Genomic DNA, 20889 nt, shown 5'->3' on the forward strand with positions numbered 1-20889 from the left:
CAGGACTTTACACCTTTCCCTTCCTAATACTGATGGCTTTTCATAACGAGACTGAGATAAAGCTTCAAGATTCCCTTCCTAGTTAGGGATGAAAAGGGGAAGCAATTAAAGAAGATAATCATTTTGTGTATGAGGAAATTGAAATTGTGAAACCTGATTTAATGTATAATTTTGAATTAATATGTAGCCCCAGTACTCTATTCAGTTTCTTAACAGCATTCCCTGCAAGCCTTAGCCCTTTCCCTTACCTGCCTCAGGCAGCCAGAAAAAATGGCCATGACTTGACAAAGAGTCACAAGACATTTTAACCTAAAGATAATATCTTGACCTAAGTTATGGTTCAACTTCTGAAGCCTAAGATAAAATGACCCTCTGGCTCCTTTAGCATGAATCCGACAGAGGAACGCCAGAGCAGACCTCAGAGTTGTCCTCAAGATCTGAAGAAATGATTTATTAGCAAGCAGCTCCCAACATGACCCTGAAGCTCTAACCCACTGTGTCTTGTGATTTTTGCCTATATAATTTGCTTTTGAGCATTAGCTTCTGGTTCTCCCATGTGGTGCCACACATAATAAACTCTTTCCCCACTGCAGTATTCAGTGTTTAGTGTTTGGCTCTGCTAGTGCCAGCTGGATGAATTCTTCATTTTCAATAACAATTGTAAGATATTTGTTGTGCCCAAATCCCCATCTCTTCTCACCTTGGATTTTTATTCCATCTTCATCCATCTGCATTCTGCTTCATCAAGATTTTTTTTTTCTAGTGCATCATTCAATGGCTACAAACATTTTTCTGCTTCCCTTCATCACAAAACTCCTCAGAAGTGTTATCTATACTGTCTCCAATTTCTTTTCCATTCTTTCTTTTACCTTTACTCTTCAAAATACTTCACATTTAAATTCCTTCCCCCCCTATTTCAAGTATTCATATGATGTAGGTACCATATTGCTACTTCTAAAAATGAGGATTTCGAAGCAAAGAGATTTTAATTAGGGCTTCAGCAACATGTGAGCCTAAACTAAGTAAGACTTTCTTCCCAATTGCAATTACATAGAAATGCTAGATAAAATAAAACAATACATCATGGTTCAAGGTAAAAGATGGGGAAATCTCTAAGTGCCAGAAACTAGAAAGAAGCCTGCAGACATAGCAGTAAATACATGGGCCAAAACAACCCAGGCAACTAGGAGGCCAGGAGCCAGCAGGGCTATGCATTGGGCAGAGGTCTATGCCCAAGGCCCTCCAGGACCCTCATTCCCTCTTAAATCCACTTTAATCAAGTTTTCATGCCTCATATATTCTTTCAGTATTCCCGCATGGATGTCTAATGAGCATCTAAAATGAGCATGTCCAAAACTGACTCCAGATCTTCCCCCAGAAAAGTTGTTCTTCCCACAGTCCTCCCAATGATTAATTTATTAGTTCTCCATTAATAAACAACAACTCCATTCTTCCAATTGATCAAACAGTCTTGGAATCATTGTTGACTCTTCTTGGTTTTGTATATCCCACCTGCAATGTGTCATCAAACTTGTTAGGACCACCAGTCTTTCCTCACATTATCTTTTACTACCACCCTGGTCTACAGTACAATCATCTCATGCCGACTTGATTGCACACCTCCCAAGTGGTCTCCTACTCCTTCCCATGCCCTTATTTCTGTCTATTCTGACAGCAATGAGAATATACCTTAAAAAAAAAAAAAGAAAGAGCACATCCCTCTCTGTTCACAAAATTCATCCCCATTTCACTCAGAGAATAATTGCCAAAGGGTTTTCCATGACCCTAAGAGACATGGCCTGATCTGGCCCTGGCCACCTTGCTGACCTCATGTCTTACCACATTCCTCCTTCTCCTGTCTACTCCATCTACTTTTGCCTCTTGCTGTTTCTCCAACACACCAGCCAGATTCCTGCCTCTGGCTGGAATAACTGCTCATGGCTGATAATGATTTAATGTCACTCTCTTTGGGATATTTGCATTTGGCAAGGCTTTGGCTAAAAGGGAAAACTTCCAATAATGGACTATTAAGCCATTTCAGAAGACTTTGGAAGAAGATTCTTGGGAGAAAGTAGCCCCTCAATGTTTCCCAAATCACATAGTTTGATTAGGATATGATATGACTCAGACACTAATATAATCACAATTTCAAATTTTTAAAGGTTTCATGGACTTTAGAACTAATAATCTTTCCCAGTTCTCCTTTTCCCATTATTCTTTAACAGTCATTGACAGTAACTTCTGCTTTTCCTTAGTTGTGCAATCAATATGGTCTTTGGGTGGAGTTTCTGAAATGCACAAGGTTTCAGAGACAAATATTTACCTCCACAAGTAACCGGTACTAGAATGGTCAGTGTCTAGAAGCCTCTCTTCTTTGAAAGGAATTATCACCTGATCACGTTCTCGCTGCACTGCCTCTTTGGACCGTGAAATGTGGCCCGGGGCCTTTACTGCTTTCCTTTCCTTTGTAACAGGTGCTTGCTCGGGGCTGAAGGTGGTGGTGCCATCACACACTGTCCACGGCATCAGGGGTCAGGCCCTCTACCTTCCCGTGCACTATGGATTCCACACTCCAGCCTCAGGCATCCAGATCATATGGCTGTTTGAGAGGCACCACATGATGCCCCAGTACTTACTGGGCTCTGTGAACAAGTCTGTGGTTCCTGACTTGGAATACCAACACAAGTTCACCATGATGCCACCCAATGCATCTCTGCTCATCAACCCACTGCAGTTCACTGATGAAGGCAATTACATCGTGAAGGTCAACATTCAGGGAAATGGAACCCTATCAGCCAGTCAGAAGATACAAGTCACTGTTGATGGTGAGTCCACTCTAAGTGACTTGGGCTGGGTAGCGTGGCAGTGAGCCATGACTGTGATTAGACTACCTGGGCCTGAGGTCCTGGCTCTCCAACTTTGGGCAAATTAATTAACCCACAAAGCCTCAATGTGTGAGGCCACAAATGACATTAGGTACCTCATGGGCCTTTCTGAGGATTGCACAAGACACGCATGTAAAGGACATTCATGGCGCCCAGCTGAAAATAATCAAGCAATAAGTAGAACATTATTTGTTTGCCTGGAAACTACCAAGTATAAAGTTGTTGATATAATAAGAAGGAGAAAATTTTATTTCCTCAGTAGCAGAATGCACCCTCAGAAGAGCCCTAATTATGTTACAGGAAGACTTTTATTTTGGCACACTGTGTATGGGAGGATGAGACCCACTCAAAGACCGTACGTAAGGAACAACAGAAGTTGTGGGAAATGTCCTCTGAGTGAGAGTGGGGTCAGCTAACTTTCAGACATTTATTTTCCTTATTGAGGTGTTTAAGTGGTATACCTTAAATATACTAGGTCCAAAGTCCAACTTTACATTTTTCCCACTAAACCCATTTTTTTAAATTTTTTAAATTTATTTTTATTGTATTTTTTCCATTACCATTTGTCCCCTTTACATCTCCTCCCCACCCCTACAATCACCACCACACTGTCGTCCATGTCCATGAGTCCTTTTTCCTTTTTGCTCAGTCTCTCCATCCTCTGACCCTCTAAACATATTTTTTAATATTTCTCCTAAATTTTTGTAAAAACCAATTTCACTCCGCCAGTTGCTTAGGCCAAAACCTTGCCCTCACCATCATCCCCTTGCTCTCACATCCCATATCCAGTCCATGATTTAATCCCTCAAAGTATGCAGAGAGTTCCATTGCTTCTCACCACCACCCCTACTGCCCTGCTCCACACTCCCCTCACCTCTGGCTGGACTATCCTAATAGCTTGCCACCTAGCCTCCCTGCTTTTCTCTTGCCTCCTGTGGCTTAAAATCCTCCCAAAGCCTTCTATCTCACTCAGAATAAAAGTCAAAATACTAACAATGACCTACAATGTCCACCATGGTCTCCCCAACATACCCAACACCTATGTGACCTCATTGCCTACCTCCATTTACCTCACTCTGTTCTTCCTAGAACAGGCCAAAGACACTCACACCTCAGGACCTTTGTACGTGCTGTTCCCTCTACCTAGACTGCTTTTCTCCTAGATGATAGCATGGTTTTCTCCCCTATTTCCTTTAGGTCTCAGCCAAAATGTAACTCTATCTGTGAAACCTTTCCTGACCACCTTATATAAAGTATAATTTCACTCCCAAATACGGGGGGGGGGGGGGGGGCAGGCAAATATCTATGTTGAGTTCTTTTCATAGCACTTACTTCCACTCAACATATTCTTTTTATTTTTTTTATTGAGGTTTTTGGAGTGACACTGGTTAACAAAAATATACAGGTTTCAGGTGCACAATTTTACAACATCTGTGCACTGTATGTATTGTGTGCTCACATCCCAAGTCAAGTCTCCTTCCATCACCATTTATCCCCTCTATACCCTCCTCCATAGACCCCTCCCCCTGCAAGCACCACACAGTTATCCATGTCCATGAGTTTTTTCTCTTTTTTTTTCAATCCCTCCACCCCTCACCCTCAGTTAGCCAACCCCCTGACATCTGTCATCCTGCTCTCTATGAGTCTGTCATTATTTTGCTTGTTACTTCAGTCTGTTCATTATATTCTGCATATGAGTGAAATCATATGATACTTGTCTTTCTCTGACTGACTTAAAATTATGTGTTTTTCTTTGCTTATTGTTTCTCTTCCCCACACAAAATGTAAGGTCCATGGGATCGAGGACTCTGTATTATTTTCTGCCTTGTCCTCAGTGCCTACACCTGTTGCTGGCCATTAGTAGGTCCTCAGTGTGTACCTGTGGAGTAAATGAGTGGAGACTAGAGAGCATATTTTCAGGGGAGCAAACACACAGAGTGTGGAAGCAGATGCCTAAAGAGCAAATTTGGGGAAAGAAAAGGAGAAAACTCTAAAGGGAATTTTCATGAAATTCTCCTGTGTAGTATCCTCTCTCTCCCCAAAGTTTTAATAGAACATCCATCACTTGTTAATGTGTAGTAAAAATGGATCTGTTTCAAGAAGTGCAACCAAAAAGCCTTAATAAGTGTTTAGGGAGCACGAAAAGTAAGTCTTCTCGGGAAACTTTCACCTCTGAGTTACACTATTTTAGGCAAATATGTGATTACAATAGTAATGTCTATTCTAATGATGGATTCTCCCCAAACAAGAACTTCAACATGTTATCTCTTTGACTTATCTCGTACTACATATTTTTCCCCATACAGACATATTTGAAACATAGGTTTTCCTGATGTAATAAATGTGCACAACTCATTTTTTTTAAAATCACAATAATGTAAATAAAGCTATTCCAAATCCTTTGTTCTGGCCAGAAAAGATAAAAGATTAAACTAAATGGACAAGCTAGTTGATTGCACCCATCTCAAGAAAGGCTGGAGGCTTCAGAACTACTCAGGTGCCCTGCAGGCAGCCCTTTCAACTCCCTTCTCCTAATCTTTCATATTTTCCTCTCTCCTCTGGGCTGGAGTTTTAGGTCTGTTTGTTCTGTAATAAATATTTTCCAGTAGGAAATTGTGAATCAAGACAGATTTACTTAAGATACATCAACCCCAGTTAAAAGCTTGATAGGAAATTGAAATCTTAATGTTGGAGCCCATCGTCTGTCACTTATGTATCATCTCACTCTCCCTGTGAGTCATACACAGGAGATTATTAAATGCATATCTCTCCAAAATGCTGGAGAGAAACATTGCCAGACTTAATGCCCCCTTCATTTTGCCACTGACTGTTTTGTAACTCTGGACAAGTCACTGTCCTTTATCAAAAAAGTCAAGGACCTCAAAAATTAATGAAGGCTGCTGAAAATCGTTGTGGGTACTTATGTAATTTCCACATTTATCCAACAGTTTTAGAGTTAAAACTCAGGGTAGAAATATATATTCGTTCTTGGAAATTTACTCATTTGACAGATATTATGTGACTACAGTGTATCAGACTCATGACATAAAACTGTTTTCTTAGGTCTTAAAGTTCCAACAAGAATTTCTATTGGACTTGTCTTCTATAGGTCTAATTTGACGTAATCCCAGTAACACATTTCATCCTATTTTCAGATTGAGTTAGTTTTGAAAGGTAGGTGTTGGTTTGTTAGTGACAAACAAAATGTTGCTACAGAAATGCACAACAATTAAAATATATAATTAATTCACTTACATAGAAGGAAAATAATTGATACATATATGATTCTCTAAAACTTTCCCTCAGCTCTCCACAAGTATAATATATATGAGCTTTATATTTTGCACCAGCTGCTCTTAGGACTTAGGACAGATCAAGAGAGGGGCCTAACCATCCTAATTTTGTCTGCTAGAGTATCCCTTTATAGTGTTGGCAAGCATGCCAACAGGAAAAAAGGTAGCTGATATTCTCTACCACTGACTGCATTACCTACAAAAGTTTTCATTAGAAAATCCTTGACAAGTAAATTCTTGATGTGGTTATTTCTGCTGTAAGTGATTTTTTTATAGTTTATTATTTTGCAATTTCCACAATTTTTTAATTCTCTCATTTAATTATTCCCTAAACTGTCTACAGTTACAATGTATAAAACTATAGAATGATTTCCCCAGGATTTAATATTTGAGAGGTCTCATAGATGTTTATTATAATGTCATGGTGGTAAAAATCATTTATCTCTCTTGATACTGCAGATCCTGTCACAAAACCAATGGTACAGATTCAGCCTTCCTCAGGGGCTGTGGAGCATGTAGGAAATATGACCCTGACATGTCTCATGGAAGAGGGCACCCGGCCGGTTTACCAGTGGCTGAAAAATGGGAGACCTGTCCATACCAGCTCCACCAGCTCCTTTTCTCCCCAAAACAACATCCTTCATATTGCTCCAGTGACCAAAGACGACATTGGGAATTACAGTTGCCTGGTGAAGAACCATGTCAGTGAGATGGAAAGTGACATCATTATGCCCACCATATATTGTAAGTTAAAAAAAAAAAAAGTCTTAAGTTTTCCTCTGGGAAGTTCTCACAAGGGTGGGTAGTCTCAGAGACTATTAAAGTGATACAGTTGTAATCACACTTCCTAGGCACTGTCTTATCATGAAATATATTTACTTGTACCACCTTATTTCTTGAAGTTCAAGTTGAAATACTGGCCAGGGACCTTTCAGGATACATTTTGTGACTTAGTGCATTGTGACCTTATTTCTAGTGGAAATAGGAACTTCATTTCAAGAACTCAGAACTATGCGGAAGATTCTAAGTTATTCATCCCCAAAGAAGAAAAGTTGGTCACCTTAGACTAGGAGAGGGATGTGCTTTGTGGCTGACCAAAGGGAGAAAGAAGGTTCCGAGGCTGGCTGTTCTCTCCACCCATTTTCTCAGCTCCATTCTTAGAGTCAAGGTGTAGGAAGAAGCATAGTCAGAGAAGACTTAATTATTCCTCAGTAAGGTATTCCATTTCCCAGGGAACAGTAATTATTTCAGATATCAATTCTCTTTGTTTTTTTTTTTCCTCTTGTTACTTAATCTCACGTACAGAGTTAAGTTCATGAACTCTTCAGTTCATGTCATAACATCATCCCAAACAAGACCCTTCTCTTCATTGATTGTATTTTCAACACAGTCCTCTCTACTCCATAGCACCCACTCTCACATGTTTAATATTGCATTCTAATTTTAGCTTTGCACAGTTTCTCAACCTCCACATTAGTGAATTTTGGGCTGAACAACTCATTGTTATGGGATACATACAGTATGTTTAACAGTAGCCCTGGCTTCTCTGGATATTCCTGATGTTCCCTGGAGTGGCAGAAAGGAGGCAAAATCTCCCCTATTTGAGAACCAATGGTCTATCCCACTGGGTAGTCTTCTTATCAGGTGCCATGTAGTTTAGAGCATAGCTACAACAGCACTATGTACACAAGAAAAGTGACTGATGACAAAGACTTCTCACCCTTGTGGCATGAGAATAGAGGTGTCGGCTGGTTGAACCATAAGGGTCGAATTAAGCCTCGCAAAGTCATAATTCAGTGTCTTATGGATGAACCAGTTCCTTCAGTGAGAAACAGAAGGAAATTTATTGAAGAATGCCAAAGAAGAAAATTATAGTTTTTCACCAAGGAATACCAAAACACCATTCACTGCAAATTATATAAAATTTGTTACGATCATTAGCTGTAATAATATCATTAACAATGGTACTGTTTTTATAGCTGAACTTCTAGTTTTATTAGTATTCAGTAGTTTTACATAAACCTATATTCAGATAACATTCTAATAATATCTGCTGAGAAACAGATTCATAAAGAAAATATAAACTATGGCTACATACATTACTAGCATTGAATTGAAGTGAAAATATAAGATTTGGTGCAGTCTACTTATTATGTGGCCATATTTTTGACTGAATAATGTTATTCTGATATGAATCAAAACTCCCATTCAACTCCAAGTAGTGCATACCTAAGCATTCAAGTTACTTAAGATGCAAGAGAAGTGAATCAATTTTAGGGCTATGTAGACACATCCTTACATTATTCTTTCCTGTTTGGTCTAAATTGTTTGGATTCATGTGGAAAAAGTGTAAAATGCAAAATAAGGTATTAAACCAACCAGATATTAACTACTGAATCTTAATCCCAAGGAACCATCATTCAACATAGTGACAGACAACAGAAGTGAGATTGTGTAGAATCATCCCTTGTTAACTAGAAAACTTGATTGTATTTTGTTTTGAGTACATGCTCTAATTGACATCTGTCCTTTGGCGAGTTCAATGGGTAGCGCAACAGTTATAAGCCTCAGCTGTGAATTCAGACTCCTGGGGTTAAATGCCTGGTTGTGCCCCTTTCTGTGCATCTGTTTCCTCATCTCCTTATCTACACTCTCCCCATTCTGAGAGGGATGAAGAGGATTGAGTGAAATTTTAGGTATAAAGAAGTCAGTGAGTGACACATAGGAAGAACTCAGTAACGTTAGCTCCTTTTCCCCTCTTTTTTCCTTTGAGCCAAAACTATGCCAATACAATTGGCAACATGGCAGCAAGCAGTTAGGGAAAGCCTGGATCATTTAGAAGATACCTGCAAAGAGAAAATTGGAAAGATACTTTAAAATTTTTTTTTCTTCCCTAACCATTACCAGCTTTTAATTTAACATACTTTCTTTTTCTCTATGGAAAGAGTTTCTTCACATCAACTCTTTCTTATATTATCTTTGATAACTTCCTACAAGAAAACAGGAATTATTTTTTATTTTGGCAGAAAAAAATTATAATGAAATCTATCAAGATTGACCACATATTTATGAAGATATGATGTCATAATCTGGTATTGGTCCTGGTGGAATACAATGTCAAGCCATTAATTCAGACAGATAGCTACTTGCAGTTCATGAAATATAGATGCCTTCCAGCTCCAGCTGTAAATAATAACCCAGTAACTATGGCACTTTGTGTGTAGCATATGGCACCGCTACAGGGAAGTACTCTAAGTGATAAAAAAAAATTAAAGAAAAATATAAAGGTCATTCACAGTAAATACTTACCATCTGCTCCCAAGCACAGTGGCAGGCAGCATCATGATGAAAATTTAGGGAGTGTTCCTGCCCAGCCATAAATTGTTAAAGAGAGCAGATGATATGTGATTTTATAAGTCATTTAGTAAACAGCCATTCCTGAGGCAAAGGGTTCATTTCTATTGGGAATTCTCTGCCAAAGGTGAGAAACTGAACCACAGTTCAAAGTCAGAATTATCCTTCTGCTTTCATCTTCAATGTCAGAGGCCACTTTGGTTGAATCACTCTAAATGTCTTCAATTGGATTGCTCATTCCCATGAGTAGTGTACTAGGCTATACCTCAAAGTAAAGGGATGGTCAGCCTGAACTGCTAATAAAAAGGAAATAACATCATAATGTATTAAGAAGAAAACAGATTATAAGCAATGTGTAGCATGCAAAAGATAGAAAGATGGTAGATCTATATGGGAAAAAGGGAGGGAGGGAGAGAGGAAGGGAGAGAGAGAGAGAAAATAGAAGAAAGATGTGAAGATCCATATCACAGCCTGAAATGAGAGAACAGTATGACAGGGGTCTAGTGCAGACACAGGAAAGAGATATTCATTTCTCTTCACTTTAATGCCCCATCTCCAGGTCTTTGTTACTTCAAACTTCTGTGTTTGCTTTCTGAAAGCAGGATCATCTCATATATACACATTGATCTACAGGTTTCCTTCCGATGTCTGTGTGTCTTTAGGAAGCAAATATGTGTAAAGTGTACGTTCCCTAAGTAAATGTAATTCACGTTTTGCATTGTTTCTGTTATATCTCAGCAAGTTTGTTTCCCCAATGACAGATTAGTCAAAAAATGCTGATATAATAGAGAACTACTCTGGGAATCTGCAAGTGGGAGGCTGACTTGACAGTATCTAAAATAGCTTTAGTACAACGTGAATCATGGTGTTTCAAAGGTAAAAAGAACTTTAACAACCAGCCATCCAGTCAACCTTTTAATAGTAAAGGTGAGAAAAATGAGACCCAAAAAGTTTAAATGACTTCTGATTGCTTGATTAGCTGAGTACACAATTGATATCTAATTAGACAATAATTTATTGCAGAACTAATAATATTAGACAAAAAAATTATTGTCATATAGAAAGTTATATCACTTAACATTTTTAGAGAGGCAGTATACATAATTAAATGCATGTATTTTAAAGTCCCAGCTGGTGTCTCTCTCCACACCACGCCCCTCGCCTTTCTTGAAAAGTGAACGAAAACTTTATTCTCTACAAAAATATTCAATAAATAAATAAATAAATTCCCAGCTACGCTATGTAATAGCTGTGACCAAGGCAAAATCAATCTTCTAGGTATCTCTTCTTTCATCTTATAATGGGTATGATAAGATCTACTTCATATGACTGCTTTAAAGATTAAATGTGGTTGTCAACATAAGTAAGTGCCTTCAGATTGCAAATATCCAATAAATATTGATTATGGTCAGCTGAAAAATTAGCACTATCCTGCCTAAACCTTGAAGTATTTTGAATACTAGCCAGGATTTAGACTGAATGAGAAAAACTTATCTAGCTGGGGGATATTTTTTTAATCTCTCTCTTTATTCTCTGAAGAAAGTAATGGGAAATATATCTTCATCTGCAGGCAATCTGATGCTACAGAAATAGCAAAATGCTATAGGAATATTGTAGTGTGAGGAAAACACCATAAGATATCCATGATTAAGTAGTTTATTGATGATCAATGAATATTTGTTAATGATAATAGAGATGTATTTTTTCCAAATGCAATTCTAGGCTTAGCTTGTGGGGAGAAATTTTTAAAATTTTTAACTGTTAAAATGTCATGAAAATATGCACATATAAAACATTCCTTATATCTATTTCACACGTCCCATGTGAAACTATGTATTTTATAAGTATTTGCATGACACATCCTACCTAGCACTGAGAAAAAAACACAATATTCAAAGTATAATTGTCAAAGAGAAAATAGTGGCCATTACCTTTTTAAAATGCTTTGAAATACAATTGTTATTTCAGGAAGATTGCATTTGTCTAACAACATTGCATATTTATCAAAAGATTGCTCAAAAGTTTATCACCACGGTTATGACAACAGTTTGTATATAATTGTATATACTAAGTTTTAAGGTTTCAATCTTTCAAATAAGCCCAGTTGCATCTCAAATAATTATTATTTCCATGGATATTAGAATAAAACATTTTTTGGTCCCTAGTATGTATTGAGAGTCTAAATGAGGACCTGTTTGCCCAAGTTTAACAGGCTTTCATAGAAAATAAAATGCCACTAAGCTCTCCCAAACTTATAAACTATGTCATGATTATTTATGTTAATTCTTTTTTTTTTTTTTCTATTAATGTAGATGGACCTTATGGACTTCGAGTTAATTCTGATAAAGGCTTAAAAGTAGGGGAAGTATTTACTGTTGACCTTGGAGAAGCCATCTTGTTTGATTGTTCTGCTGACTCATATCCTCCCAACACCTACTCCTGGATCCAGAGGACTGACAATACAACATATGTCATTAAGCATGGGCCTCGCTTGGAAGTTGCATCTGAGAAAGTGGCCCAGAAGACCACTGACTATGTGTGCTATGCTTACAACAATGTGACTGGAAGGCAAGATGAAACTCACTTCACAGTCATCATCACTTCAGTAGGTAAGTGTGACATCAAAGGCAAGGATCCCAGTGAAACAAAAATGCATGCTGGACACACTCTATCCCTGTCTGATAACTATGTGGAAGAGAATGTCATTGTGGGATTGCTGATATACTATAAGAAACTCTCTTTCCTGAGTTAACCAAGCCATGGCTTCTATGAGTCAAAGTAGGAAAACCCAAAACAGAACAGAGGAGGAATCCAATTGCTAACTGAGAAACTGGGAAGAAAAAGAGAATTCAATAAATTATGTACTTCTAAATACACATTCTTGCTTTTCTGGTTTTACAAACAAACAGAAATATAATAGAAGCAGGCTTATATCTAGTGTTGCACTAGATCAGATGAATAAATTTTCATGAGTCGGAAATCTGGTTTTCCTACTATTTGACTCCCCTTATCACTGTCTTTCATAGGCTTCCCTTCCTCTTTCATAATTTAAACACCTGAAATTTGTGGAAGTTCTCAATGGGGATCCTGGAAACTTTGCTAAGTCTGTGATATTTGACATTCTCTAAAAATCATCAGATTTTTCAGAAAGTTCATGGAACCACAAAGGTTAAGCATCACTGCCTAAAATATTTATGTCCGCCAAATTCCTACCCTTCTGAGCCCACTCTTCTTTCTGTAGTATGATTTTATTCTCTTGTATGATTTCATTCACTCCCATGATTTCATGCAACATTGGTGCATCCCAAGTCTCCATCTCTGAAACTCTAAAACTGTATGCCCAGTCACTTTCTAAATGTCTTCACTTTGAAGTACCAGAGGCAGCACATAAGTGCAACATACCAAAACCAAAGCATTTTCTTTCCCTCCCCACCCCCAAATTACTATTCTTTCTGTACTCCCTGTTTAAGTTAATGGCCTCGCTAACTATCAACCTGAGCCAGAAATACAAATCCCAACTCAGACTCTTTTCTTGCCTATTGCCCTGCCCAACATATAATCATCAAGTTTATACATTCTTCTTCTGTCCTGTCTCTCAAACCCGTTCTTTTCTCTCCTTCGTTCTTCTTGTTTCTTTCTTTTATTTTCCCTCTCCTTCTCCCTCTCCTGCTACTCTGTCTCCTCCTTCTCTTCCACCTCTGCCTCTTCCACCTTCTTCTTCCTTTACTACCACTACTTCTGTTTCTACTATCAAGTCCTTCCTGGACTTACCTTTGCAAACAAAGAAGCCAGATTCCACTTGGGGAACACCTGGAAGCAGGTTTGGACAGGCAGCAGTGTTTAGGGTGCCTATGATTAGAAGAACAGAACAAGTTTGCAAAAGGAACAGTCATTAATACCTTCTCCATTAATGTCTTCTCTTTCTCTGTCTTTTTAGCTCTGGTGCCTAGAATAATGCCTAGAATATAGAGAGAATCTATACATTTTGTTGACTAAATTAAGCAAGGATATAATCTTTGTAATTCATAGACTACATTTTTCAGTATGCCCATCAAAATCAACTAGGGTGGTCAAATAATGTATTTTCATTAAGACACCTCAGACCTATTGAATCAGGATCTTGAAGCTAGGATCTGAGAATCTGAATACTTAACGAGTATATGTGTGAGAACCACTTGTTTAAAGTGTTTTTTTTCTATTGCCTTGTGAATTTATTTAAAATCTCTTAAAGAACCATTAAGAATAAGACTATCACAAACCTACACATTGATAAAGAAATATATAATGGATGAGGTCCTCCCCAGATTTTTAAAGTTGAGGGTATTCATAATTGCAAAGCTCTCTGAGTATATTGGAATTTAAATAGTGGCATAGTGAGATTTGGGGTTTTTTATATGAAGAAAATACCACACTCTCTAGAAGAGTACTATCCAGTAGAACTTTCTGCAATGAAGGAAATGTTCAATATCTACACTAACCAGTATGGTAGCTACTGGCCCCACTTGGCTTTTAAACACTTAAAATATGGTTATGCCACTGAGGAACTGGTTTTATTTTATTGCATGTTTATTCATTTTAATTTAAATGTAAATAGTCACATGTGTCTAGTGGCTACCATAATGGATGATGCAGCTCTAGAATTTTTCCCTGAATTATGTTTCTTAGGGTCAGTAGATAATATATCTTTATATTAGTTCCTTTATAGATCCCAAAGCTTATATGTACATAGGGTAATATAAATCAGGCACTCATTTATTTATTACTTAGCACCTATTATGGGCCAAATACTGGGGTAGGCATTGAGAATGCCATTTGAAGAGATAATTTCTGCTAACAAGATGCTTGTTAACCTAATTTGGGTAACACTCATGTAAGCAGCTAAAGTGTATCCTTTACTGTCTACTTTACTAGATTTTCATTAAGTTTAACCAGCTTTTTACCTCAGTAGGTAACCAAAACCTGATTTTGAAGCAAGCCAAAATTAAGTGTATAAAATAGTTTATTGGTAATCTGGATGTCATCCTAGACTTGTTCTTCATGCTTATTGCAAGTAAAATCATGGTTTTAATATGTAGATGTATACTGCCTTTCCCACTGCCTAAGCTTTCTCTATTAATATTTAGCCAAGATATTTTCATAAGATCAAAAAACCCCAATATTTGATTAAGGTCTTATTACTAAGATTCAAAGACAGCTATGGTCTTAATATGAAATAATTGCCTGTTGCAAATTCTAAAAAACCTGTTCGACCTGTGCAAAGACCAGACATTTGTTATTACAGTAAATAAGAGGAGCAGGTGCTTATTTTTCAGAGGGATTCAGGCTTGTCAACATTAGTGACCTCTGTGGTTTTCAGAGCTGAATTCAACCCTCAGATGTCCATAGAACTTTAAAACAGCAACCAATGGCAAAGAAAATGAGTCGTTTTGACGTGTTTTGTTAAATATTTTATTTTTCAAAGTTTTCCAAATGAATGAAACTCTGCAATGCAGATTAAGTGTATACCAACCTACAGTAAAAAAAAAATATGAACATCACTTATGATAACCAATTGAACACTTACTAACCATCTATTCTGATGAGCAAACTGTATAAAGATCTGTGGAGAATTTGAAATAATTTTGAGGAATAACATACCTACCTTTGAGATAGTTTTAGAACCAAGCTGTGTTTGGTTTAACCAGAATCAAGTTATAAGAAATAGATGAACCTCTTTATTTTTAATGAGGCAGAGAATATGGCCCACCAAAAAGTCTCAGCAATAAGATGTAGAGGGCAAAGGAAAAAAGAGTAAAAGATGACTCTGAGGTCACTAATATGGAAGAAAATAACAAAGTCAGGAAATAATCAGAAGTTTTATAGGGGACTTTCTGTTGGGGAGAGGAAAGCTGAAGAATGTCACAATTAGCTCTGCCTGTATAAGGCGGTGCCCTCCACCATTGTGGGCTATGATTCACATCTAATTCGAGATATTACTTGATCTCTTTGTATTTCAGTGGAGATATCCAAAAGAAAACAGGACTAATAAGTAATAAAATAATATCTGAATTCAAAGCTCTTGTTTTTAACCACTATATAAACTGTTTTTGACTGACAATATTAATAAGACTGGCTTTTCTAAAAGACGTGTCACATATACAGGATAGTATCTATTTTCTCATCACCTTAACCAATTGTATGCTATATACAAAGAGATACTTTGGTTTGTCCATGATATGTGTATACAGTCATATTAATGAAAAGTTATAAAATATCTGTAACTAAAAAGAATATCTAAAATATAGGTTTTAATAAAAGAAGAGAAATTAAGATAATATATTAGAATCTTTATTTTCAAAAAAATTTTTATTATCCAAATTAAGGATTTCCTTGAATGCAAGTATTCCCACTTACAAATTTTAATGGGGTCTAAATCACTACTGTACCATGAAATATATATGTAAAATGAAAATGACTAGCATTCAAGCATTCACATTTAATAAAGACATTCAAATTATTAGAGTTCCCAAGGTCCACATGGATGTAATTTAAGATTTAGACATAACACAAATGTTTTAAATTTGCATGTGATCCTGAGAAATCTAACATTTTAAATATATATTTCTATTGCACATCTTTTTTTCTATATAGTATCAATATATTTCATAAAAAATATATATCATAAAAAAAGTAAAAGAAGGGAAAATGACCCAAGGTAGAAAAATAAATGTACTAATTTCTTCCATCTACCCAGAAATTTCTCATGGTAAGATGTTCAGGAGCTGTATTTCACTAGGGTCACAGAAGAAAATGACTGAGATTGAACTATATCCCTGACATCCAGACCCTGAGACCTTAGGTGACATCACCATTAGCATCTAGCACAGAATAACTGTGTCTGTCAGGTGGGTCCATGGTGGAGTGTGAAAATAGCACATCCCTCGATATGGCACCTACATCTCCATAGAGACACGAGTTAACTGCCATAATCAACGAACATATTGGATGGAAGGGAGCTTAGAACTCCATCTGATCTAGAAATAGACATGCTGCTGTCTAGTAGCATATGGCTTTCCTGTTTTAGGCGCAGCTCTCAAACAGCCGGGTTGCGATACCATGGATACCACACCTCTTGCCCATATTTGCACTTAATATGTTATTTCACTTTATTTGTTTGCCTAAGGAGGGGGCAAATAGCATTTGCACTAAGGCTTTGGTAAATGAGTCAATCCTGTTTAAATTATGGGGAGAATGGCATGGTTGTGTCCTGAAAAGTAGAAATCTCTCCGAAAGGAGAAAGACTGGGGGTCCTGGAAGTGTCCAAAGCTACAGTCAGGATCCCTCTACATTCCCTGTGGCAATTGGATCAGAATTTCCCTGCTGTCTCATTTTCAAGTTGTGCTTCTGGAAGTGCACCTCTCCTAAGCACACTCACCGGCAGCTAAGACTACCACAGCCACGCCTCTTGATTTGGTCCTTGATATGTTCAGCACTTTTTATTTTGTGAAAGGGAGCAAATTTCAAATGCAGGCCCTTGTAAATCTTTTATGTTTCTGACATAGAATGAAACCGTGTTAAGAGCCGAGAGCCAGAATGCTCTAGAGGAAAGGGGGGCCCAGCAGGAAAGCTCATTTATTCTGAGAAAATGACTAACCCTATTCCCTATCTCCAGGGAGAGGATGCCAGCCTTTGCCCTAGCCAAGGATCTGGGCTGACAGGTGCTGCTCACCACAACATGGTTCTCTGATGTAGGGCAAACTGTCCACAGGGAAGAGAGGCAGGAGGGCAATGGAAGGAGCCTAAAGAAATAAGGAAATAATGGAAAAGAAAATGAGAGGGACCCTTTGTAGAACATAATGTGCAATTTTGGTCATTTTAGGACATATCTATCAAAGGTGAAAAAAATTTAAAAATGATGGAGATCTGTCTTATCTAGTGAAAAGCATCCATTCATTATAGGTTAAGCCTAGAACTCTGAAATAATAACTATTAGTGTATTTACAGGTTTTCAAGGGACAGGAAAGCTAAGACTATACTAAAACATTTTTCTTCAGTTTTTCTCAGGGTAAAGTGCATTGCAGAAACTTGACTAGAATAAATTAACACTGAATACTTTTTTGAGGGATCAGGAGTTATTAAATTTGATGAAGGTAGTCTTGCCATCAAGAAGACAGAGAGTTGAAGCACATCAAGACTGTTGTTAGGAAAGGTTAAAGGAAAAACTGAATATATAGGAGTCTATCTGCCAACTATAGGACCATTCTTTAACCACAGATTAACAGGAAAAAAACTGAACTTGCAGTCAGAAAAAAAAAACAACAACTTACGTTCCAGTCTCAGTTCTAGGACTTAGGGACTGTGGCAAATATTGTAGTTTCTCTGAGACTATTTCTTTATCTTTACCTAATGATGCTTTTACTTTCCTTACTATTTTCATTATTGCTAATGTGATACATCTATACTAAATAAATGGAAAAATGTATTGCAATACATTTGGTTTTATACATACATTGTATGCTATACATCCTGTATATCAGTAAAAATTATAACTTTGTGTGTGTGTGTGTGTGTGTGTATGCACACAGCTTTTTTGAGACTCAGTTACTAACATGCCAATGGATAATGTTCTATTTATATAATAAATTTTATGTCAAGCTCTCTGGCTGCCCCAAATCATATAATATCAGAGCAACAGAGAACTTAAAACTCAATCACTCTAACCTCCTTATTTTATGAATGTGAAAATCCAGACACTCAGAGCCAAGTGGCTCACGCAAAGGTGTCCAACTCTCTGGAGAGAACAATCCTGTGAAGTAGGAATACGTGCCTGAAGAAAGGCTGAGACTTCTCAGAGAAATCACCCAAGGGCTAATGTAGTTTCAAACTAGAAGATCATCTTTCTTACAGTGGGAGAATATAAACTGTTCTACAAATGATTAACAAGGAGAAAATGAGGAAAAACAATCCTAATAATTCTTCTGATGATTTGGATAGACTAGATGTAGAACCAATAAATAGCCATTTGAGTTCATTTTAAACTACCTTGCATTTATTTCTTTGACCCAGAGTTAAAAAGAGTTTAATTTAAAATCTGTTTAAAGGCAAAAATGTTATACAGGTATTATAATCCCATAAAAAGAACATTTTAAAAGCACAAGTCTTTGAATGCATATCAGAAATGTACAAACTTTTCATCTGAGATGGTAAAGACCTTTAACAATGAAGACCAACCTACTTAACTCTTGAAGACTTTAAAGGAGTATGTGAACAGCATTGTATAGGAAAATCAGAAGAGATAGATTGATTTCCATGACTTTTTAATGGGATTTGACATATATGATCTATACTACATTATAAAAGGATTCTGGAGGATGGAAAGGGACAGTGTTTAAGTGGAAAGCCAAGAGAGTACAATAGGTCCACAGTGCAAGAAGGGAAAGATTATGGTTTCCTTCTTATCTTGGCTGCTGGAGACCTCAGCAGAGATTTATGATGAAAGATGCAGAGTGCAAGCAGGGTATTTATTGCTGAGCCAAGAGGCCACCATGTCTTCACCGCACCCACATTCTCCAGGCTGTTATCACCACTGTGGAATAGAAGTGTCATCCCATGACTGTCACTCCCACATTAAGCTAGACCAAGACAGGCAACTTCCATGATTCATTTCCACAACACTATCTGATTCCCACGATAAAATGAAAGACACCTGTTACTCCCATTTGGAGGTTAAACGACTTCCCACTTTATAAATTACAGTAACTCTATGATTAAGCATATTATAGTCTAGAACTCATGTTAACATTGCCCTGGTTAGTAAGTTGCGTTAAAATAACATCCAAGTGAGGCAGCACGAAGTGTCCAGAGCCTGGGGTCCCCCTGGACTCTGCCACCTACTACATGAACTTCTTGGGGCAAGACTCAGCTTCTTCATCTGTGGGAGGGGATAATAATAATTGCTCCCTAATAAGATTATTGCGAATATTTAGTGGGTGAATATGTGTCATGTATTCTTAGAACAGAGCCTGACATATTGCAAGCAGGCCCTCAGCAGATGTTAGCTATTACATTATATCTTAAATAGGAATACTAATAAAAGAAATGACTTGCAAAACAAAGTGAATTTTAGTCACAAGATGGGACTTGAAATATTCTAACAATCATTCACACGTTCTATTGTAGGAATGAAATTTTTTGCTGGTCAAAAATTAGTAAAGTGTATTTAACAAATACCTCTCCTTTTACACTTTTAATTATATACCACCTCCCTAGAAAATTCACATACCTGGATTATACCAAAAGAGTGAGACAGAAGGAGTGAGAGAACAACCTACCATCTGGGGATGTGGTGTACGACAAGATCAAACAGATCTAAGTTAAATTGTAGCAAACACTATTGAATGGCATGAGATAAAAAGAAATGTGGCATGAGCTATTTGCTGTATCTCGCACAACATATCAGTGTTACCCTGGGCAGTTCACCACCACATTTCCAATCATGAATGTGCTCAGGGAGTTCACTGTGTCTTCTAAAATAAGTGCATTCCTTTCATTTCATCTCTCATTCATATTCTCTCTCATTTATATATTTGCAATAGTGTCTCATTTAAGATAAAACACAAACAAGTCAAACTATATAGCAAATTATTAATGTTCAATAAAAATATTAAACCGTATTTGTCCTTTCATTTAGGACTGGAGAAGCTTGCACAAAAAGGGAAATCATTGCCCCCTTTAGCAAGTATAACTGGAATATCACTCTTTTTGATTATATCCATGTGTTTTCTTCTTCTATGGAAAAAGTATCGACCCTACAAAGGTAGGTTAAAATTAGAAAAAAAAGTAATGGTCTTATATATGTTCTAACAGGTATTTACTGTGTTTCTTTCTCTTGATTTTAGTTATAAAACAGAAGCTAGAAGGCAGGTAATGCATAGGTTTCTATGAAAAATTTTTTTCTTAAATACTTTTTCCTCAATTGTTAAGACTGACAGAAATGCCGATTTGTCTTTTAGGCCAGAAACAGAATACAGAAAAGCACAAACATTTTCAGGTAATGGCCAAGCTGAAAGAAGCTATTATTAATGTAATGTACATTAATTAATGTTTTTGGTATTATTTTATATAATGTAATATTGATATAATAGAATTCACACAAGCTAATATTGATATAATACTAAAAATCCCTTACCTTTGAATAGTGCCTTCACTTTATAGAGTACTATCCCTTGCATTGATTTTATGAATGTCACACAAATCTGGAAGATAAGCACTCTTAAGAGTGAAAAGCACTCAACTCCATTTTAGCAGCAAGAGAATGAAGGCTCAGAGAGATTAAATTTCTTGCCCGTGGTCACTGAGTTCTGCTGAATCCTATTCCA

The 20889-nt window shown here is 37.1% G+C and overlaps 1 protein-coding gene across 1 annotated transcript in view; it reads left to right on the top strand.

Annotated features, from left to right (window-relative positions):
- Positions 1–20889, top strand: part of HEPACAM2 (HEPACAM family member 2) — a 30342-nt gene that overhangs the window by 5043 nt on the left and 4410 nt on the right. Inside the window, exons 2-7 of the mRNA XM_090287851.1 lie at positions 2475–2825; positions 6638–6922; positions 11845–12141; positions 20202–20327; positions 20410–20434; positions 20524–20561. Of these exons, the coding sequence (XP_090143977.1) occupies positions 2475–2825; positions 6638–6922; positions 11845–12141; positions 20202–20327; positions 20410–20434; positions 20524–20561 (1122 nt within the window). The remainder of the gene's footprint in view (positions 1–2474; positions 2826–6637; positions 6923–11844; positions 12142–20201; positions 20328–20409; positions 20435–20523; positions 20562–20889) is intronic.

This window comes from Furipterus horrens, unplaced genomic scaffold, assembly GCF_987537825.1.
Source record: "Furipterus horrens unplaced genomic scaffold, mFurHor1.1.pri manual_scaffold_9, whole genome shotgun sequence".
NCBI lineage: Eukaryota > Metazoa > Chordata > Mammalia > Chiroptera > Furipteridae > Furipterus > Furipterus horrens.